At 33.7% G+C, this 7500-nt stretch overlaps 1 protein-coding gene across 1 annotated transcript in view; it reads right to left on the reverse strand.

Moving 5' to 3' along the window:
- The window catches only part of LOC125038031 (guanyl-specific ribonuclease pgl-1-like), a 4255-nt gene extending 364 nt beyond the window's left edge, over nucleotides 1-3891 (reverse strand). The window contains exons 1-3 of the mRNA XM_047631267.1: nucleotides 3878-3891; nucleotides 368-560; nucleotides 1-245 (exon numbers count right to left, since the gene is read on the reverse strand). The exon at nucleotides 1-245 is cut by the window's left edge and continues 364 nt beyond it. Of these exons, the coding sequence (XP_047487223.1) occupies nucleotides 1-245; nucleotides 368-560; nucleotides 3878-3891 (452 nt within the window). The remainder of the gene's footprint in view (nucleotides 246-367; nucleotides 561-3877) is intronic.
- Between the last annotated feature and the right edge of the window lie 3609 nt (nucleotides 3892-7500).

The following is a 7500-nucleotide window of genomic DNA, read 5'->3' on the forward strand; positions in this document are numbered from 1 at the left end:
TTATCTCCTTCAGCATAGTTGACGAAGTAAACCTCAGGGTTGGACGGTGGAGGAACTGTCACTTCGATCACTTGCTGTCCTCCTCCTCCATCGTCCTTGTTCAGGACGTACACCACGCTCTGTTGCCTTGGTGGAGGAACGATGATTGGCTCAGGCGCTGCTCCCTTCTCAGGAACGCGGACAAATAGGATGTTATGGTCGATTCTTGGGGGAGGAATACTTGGCGGTGGACCACTTTCTTCCTGCTGTTCAGGAGCGTCATAAACAAATACGTTCCGTGAAATTATGGGAACGACACAGGAACCATCAACATGAAGAACCTCTCCCGCATTGCATCCTCCTCCTCCATATCCAGATCCTCCACTACCACCTCCACCACCTGAGAATCCTCCTCCGGAAAATCCTCTACTTCCTCCAGAGAATCCTCCACCTCCTCCAGAAAATCCTCTGCCACCGGAAGATCCTCCACTTCCTCCGGAGAATCCTCCCCCTCCACCAGCTGAAGGCGGACTGTATCTGTCAGGCGTCGCGCCCGCCAATATGGCGAAAGTTGCGAGGATCTGAAAAATATATATTTTTAAAGTCTAGATTAGATGGTATGATACTCAATTTTTCACTTTTCATGTTTCATTTCGAGCCAGTTATCTTCATTAATGATAGAAACAGAATTTCACATTTTAGAAATATGATCTCAGGAAGTAACACTCACCAAAAGCTTCATTTTGGGATCTGATACCTAGCTAGAGGTTGAACGTCTTATATACACATTCGTAGCCCCAGACCCCGACCCTCCCCTTGACCCTCACCGCCAAAGAATGATCTACAAACTTAAGCAGCAAATTGGTTTGTCACTATTGTAAGATACAATCCCCCAAAAAATGCGCGCCAAAGAAAGTATGGATAGATTTTTGTTTGTTATTTCATATATACATATGGAAAAATTGGTATATAAATAGATATAGATAGACAGAAATATAAATGGGGATATCAGTTATATTACACACACACACACACACACACACACACACACACACACACACATATATATATATATATATATATATATATATATATATATATATATATATATATATATATACATATATATATATATATTTATATATATCCATATATACGTATGTAAATATGTATATATATATATTTTTTTTTATTCATTTATATATATATATTTACACACACACACACACACACACACACACACACACACACACACACACATATATATATATATATATATATATATATATATATATATACATTTATATATTCATATATATGTGTGTATATATATATGTATATATATATATATATATATATATATATATATATATATATATATATATATATACATGTGTGTATATATAACATACATGGAAAATTAATAGACATTTAAATATTATATGTATGTACGTATATATACACACACCTCTTTATCTTTCTCTCTATATATGAATATATATATGTATATATATATGTACACACATACACACACACACACACACACACACACACATATATATATATATATATATATATATATATATATATATATATATATATATATACATATACATATATATATATATATACATATACATATATATATATATATATATATATATATATATATATAATATACATGAAAAGTATAGGCACATCTATATTATATATATATATATATATATATATATACATATATATATATATATACATATATATGTATATACATACACATATATATGTATGTATGTATATATACATATATATATACATATATACACACATATATATGTATATACATACACATATGTATGTATGTGTGTATATATATATATATATTTTTTTTTTTTTCTTTTCGGGAATCTTAATTTTATCAGGGAGAGTAACACCAGCGTAGCTACGAACATCTTATCATTTCATATATATATATATATATATATATATATATATATATATATATATATGTATATATATGTGGGTGTGTGTGTGTGTGTGTGTGTGTGTGTGTAACTATTCACTTATATAAACATACACATATGGGTGTGTATATATATACATATATATATTTATATATACACTGAATATGTATATATTTATATATATATAGAGAGAGATATAGATAGATATTTATTTACATATATATATATATATTTATATATATATATGTATATATACTGTATATATATGCATATGTATGTAAATACATATATATATACATATATACATATATATATGTATTGTATATATATATACACTTAATGTATATATGTATATATATAAATATATGTATATATCTATACATATATAGCCTGTTTTACTGTTGTTTTAATCAATTTTTTTACTCCATGTTGTAATTTCTTAAAATTTTTGCTTATGTTTATGGTTCTTTTAATCTGTTTTCTAGCACTGAGGATGAAGTTAGAAATTTCGAAACGTTTGAAATGATAAGATGTTCGTAGCTACGCTGGTGTTACTCGCCCTGATAAAATTAAGATTCCCGAAAGGAAAATCACTTGCTGCGTATATATATATGTATATATATATATATATATATATATAGAGAGAGAGAGAGAGAGAGAGAGAGAGAGATAGAGAGAGAGAGATGTGTGTTTATATAGAGAGAGAAAGATAGATAGATAGCTATATATATATGTGTGTGTATGTTTGTGTGTGTGTGTCCATGGAGACGCTGTCCCCAGAAGGTCGTGCTTACAACATACACTGACGCAACTTAACTCCGTCCACGAGAAAATCCAGTTTACCGTAGAGGAGGAAGAGAATCATAAATTACCTTTCTTGGACACTCTGATCCATCGGGGTGACAACAGCCTACGTTTCTCTGTATACAGGAAGCCTACAAATAAAGATGATTATATCCATTACTACTCCGCCCACAGCAACAAAACAAAATCTGGCGTTGTAATCGGCTTCTTCTTCAGAGCACTGAGTATCTGCAGCCCCGAATTTCTTGAGGATGAGGTTGCCTATATAATTAATTCCTTCATGAAACATAAATATCCCAGAGGCATCCTACTAAACCTCAGAAAGAAGGCGGATAGTACACTCACAAGATCAAACCCTGCACTTTCTTCTAATGATTTTCTCGTACTACCGCCGTTTAACATTTCCCAGGCGATCAGCAGATACTTTGGCAATACATTGAGAATCGCCAGCACATCCGGGAAAAAGATACATGACATGATGCGGGACAAGAAGCAGCCCGAAAGCAACCCTAACAGTGCTGTATATCGCATATCCTGCAGCAGATGCGATACAGCATACTTTGGTGATACAGGCCGTGGTTTCAGAACCAGGATCAGCGAACATCGAGCTGACATCCGTCACCATAGGACTTCCAACGCCATGGTCGTACATATAGATGAAACTGGACATCTACCCAATTGGAAGGAAGCGAAAATAGTCCATGGAGAGGCAGAAAAGAAAAATTATGGGAGCTGCTTACATCGCGAAGGAGAATAACATCAACGCAGCGTCGGGTAGATTTAAACTATCTAAGGTCGCGGCAGCAGTTATACGGACAACGAGTGGGAGGTCACAGTCGTCAGGTGGTTCGTCAGCTCATGTCTGATAATATATATGTGTGTAGGTGGGTGGGTGAATAAATATGTATGTATATATGCATACATATGATCTTTTTTTTCCTCCTTGATATTACTGAAAATGAAAATATATTATAGCACCATTTTAATTTACTCACAGCTTACATAAGGGTTACAGAACTGATTTCATGGGCATGTATGATACTTATACGCCTATGATAACTACATATGTGTGCGTGTGCATATATGTGTATACGTGTTTGTGTATGTGTGAAAATGTTTAACAAAATGCACACCTAATTTTGTACATTTCCTCAAAAGGTAATAGATATCACTCTTAACGTTTACTTTTTATTTATAAATCATGTTAACAATAGTATATGGACAGCAGCTTATTATATCACAAAAGATGTTTATTTATAACGATTATTATTGTATAAGTTCTATAAATTGCCATGTAAACCATAATTTAGACCGTTTATAACTATATTATGATATACAAATTCACATTATTAAATGGCGAGAGGTATTTATAGATTTGCATAGACGAATAAGTAAATGGTAGATTACTTCTTTACATACCATGTTTCTTGGTTAGGGTGTACGTTTTCCATTTGGGATAGATACTGTTACGTGTGCCCATTTGATTAAGGCGTACTTGTCAAAGGTTTATTGAGATATACTCTTGTTGTTGTAACAATAGGCGATCCGAGGGTTTCCTAACGATGCTTAGAGGAACCGTAAATAAAAACATTTCGAAGTACAACGGGGACGACACAGGTTCCATCCACGTGTAACATTTCACCTTCTTTGCAACCTCCATGTCCAGAACCGTATGAGAGTCCGCGATCATTGAGGAATACAGGCGAAGGAAAACTGTACCTTTTAGGCACAGCATACGCTAGAGCAATAAGTACTGCGACGATAATCTGTAAGTGCGAGATAGTATGAGCTCATGCATCTAGATCGAGTGATATAGTCGTAATAGTGTTTCCAGATCATTTTACATCTAATTTAGTTATATAAGTTTTTTTTTAATGTGGAAGGATATATCTATAATGATAGAGAGAGAGAGAGAGAAAGAGAGAGAGAGAGAGAGAGAGAGAGAGAGAGAGAGAGAGAGAGAGAGAGAGAGAGAGAGAGAGAGAGAGAGAGAGAGAGAGAGAGAGACTTGCGTAACTCTTTCAAAACAAGTATAACGCATAACCGAAGAGACGCAACTCACCTGGAGTTTCATGATTAAAGACGCTGGCTGTCTAAAACACTCTCGATTTTATATACCATCGTTCAAAGAAGACTGGAGTAACTGTTTCCGCATTACAAGGCATTTTGATAGGAAACTGTACATTTAAGAGAAAGTGAATATATAGACTTTATTACATGATTGGATGGTTAGCTGATCTTACATACCGGTGCTCTATTTATACATTTCCTTGTCAATAACTTTGGATTATTTTATGTTACAGATGAGCATATCCAACTTCTTCGTATATAGTCATAAATGCTCTTTACTTTCAAATTGCATATCCAAGATTATGATATACATATTCAGAAAGGGTAATTCATGTTATACTACAGCATCAAGGTTAGCTACGATATATGAAACAGCGAATCATTATCTCGAAAAGACAGATATAACATTCCCAGTAACAGACGCTTCAAACGACTGCGTGTTGGAGTGTGGAATAGCTGTACGTAACAACAAAACTGGTATCATTTTACGGGTAGAAGAAAGTATGAATCAGCAAATGAATTTATCCAAAAGTGGCAAGACGAAGGGGAGAACTGAAAGAAAAGTCTTTCGTTTTGTAATTTCAAGAGAGAAAAAAGTGAAAAGAGCGAACTGAAACCGAGACTTGAGATTGTTATAAAACAAAAAAAACAATTTACAGGGTTTATATAATTCTGGAATAACGTGAAATATCTTTAAACCATTAGCCTATTATCGTCCCTTAGGTATGAAATGATTTTGAACGTGGGGATAATACCATAAAATGATAAGAAATGAGGGGAAAATATGACGCCGATAGTAAGGAAGTCTTCGAATAGAGGATTAGTTGGAACAGAACGAAGTAGGTAAAGCAAATATGCTTTGTCAGGAGGAGTGAAAGGAAGGGGAAAGTGAAAAGAGGGAAAGAAAAAAGTGAACAGAAAAATTAAAGCGTATAGATATGAAAGCTGAAATAACGAAACGATCTTTAAGGAAGTACTGAATGAACGGCGAGAAAGAAAACGGATAATTATGACTGTTATAATCAATTCTATACAATGCAGTGATTATAGATATGGCCATTCCTTTATGAAGATAATAAACACTATCGATTATAAACGCTACAACGGTAACAGATATAAAGACGTATCATGGGTCTGGAAAATACACTGGGTGAACATACAATCTGGAGTTGACGTGACGTTGGTTTCCTTTTGGGAAGAGTTACTGTTGCCATTTACTTCCAGCAACCAGCCGCATTCACGGGTTACACATGGGATGGTGTTCGTGCGAGGGATTATCAACAATAAGAAAAGAATTCTGAAGAACAATTCATCCATATATGTCTTATGAAATAGACACATTTAAACTGAAAAGAAAGACAGTAGAAACTCCATTCCATCATTAGAAATAACACGGGGAAGTCACCTACGTGCTCTGACTTAAAACTTACACATGAAGTCTAATAGCATGACTCAGCTTTCAAACAAGACGCGTTCAGAAAAAAACATGAAACCAGACCGCTCTCGGGGCTTGGTACTGATCTCAGCACATCGTCATTCTTATACATGGATCTTCAGAAAGAACATGGCGAGTTGTCAAGGAACACTTTACTAACAACTTTATGACTGACTTATACAGAGATTTTTTAACTCTTATCATCACTCATGGCATTCTCATTCTATTTTTATTTGCATGGGCTATTTAAACTCCACTCTACGTGTGCATATATACTCAAAAATATATGAGAATTATCTGCTAATTCTCATTTCCCGAAGCTTAATCCCAAGTATCATGGTTTATTAAATTTATTGGTAGACATAACATTTATACCTAAATTATATTCCTTTAACCTTGTACAGCATACACACACACATATACACATATACATACACATACGCATATATGCATATATACATACATACATATATATAGATAGGAATAGATATAGATATACAGTTACATATATGAATATGTGTGCGCGTGTGTGTATATATACATATATATATATAGATATATATATATATATATATATATATATATATATATATGATGTGTATATATATGCATTATATATATATATATATATATATATATATATATATACATATATTATATAAATAAACACACACACACACACACACACACACACACACACACACACACACACACACACACCTCTGTCTGGTAACTATATATCTACAATGGCTCTTAAATGTAGATGAAACTAAACACTGATGTATAAAAGATATAGAATATAGCTGACATTACATTAGATGGAATTAAAAGTTGTATCTCCTGAATTTACATTTCCCGAAGCTTTATCCAAAGTATCATGGTTTATTAAATTTATTGGTAGACGTTATCATATCAACTTATCACTTTTCTTATTGTGCTGCAATACCAAAATATAGAACGTATAGGCCAGGAACGTAAGGATACGTGGAAATGCAGTTAATGCAACGAAAAACATTATGTTTAATCGCTTAGTGGGACAAGAGGTATAACCATTATCGGTCACACAATCAAAATTTTGCTTCCTAGTACGAATGACTCTGGAAAATGATAGGGATACAGAATGCAAAGTCATACTTGATGGTTTCCTTCCTGTTTACATTCTCAGTGTCGATGAAAGTATTTTCTTAATTCCATATGTGTATCTACGTATGAGCACATACACAGACACACACACACACACACACACACACA

The sequence above is a fragment of the Penaeus chinensis genome, chromosome 24 (assembly GCF_019202785.1).
Source record: "Penaeus chinensis breed Huanghai No. 1 chromosome 24, ASM1920278v2, whole genome shotgun sequence".
NCBI classification, from domain to species: Eukaryota; Metazoa; Arthropoda; class Malacostraca; order Decapoda; family Penaeidae; genus Penaeus; species Penaeus chinensis.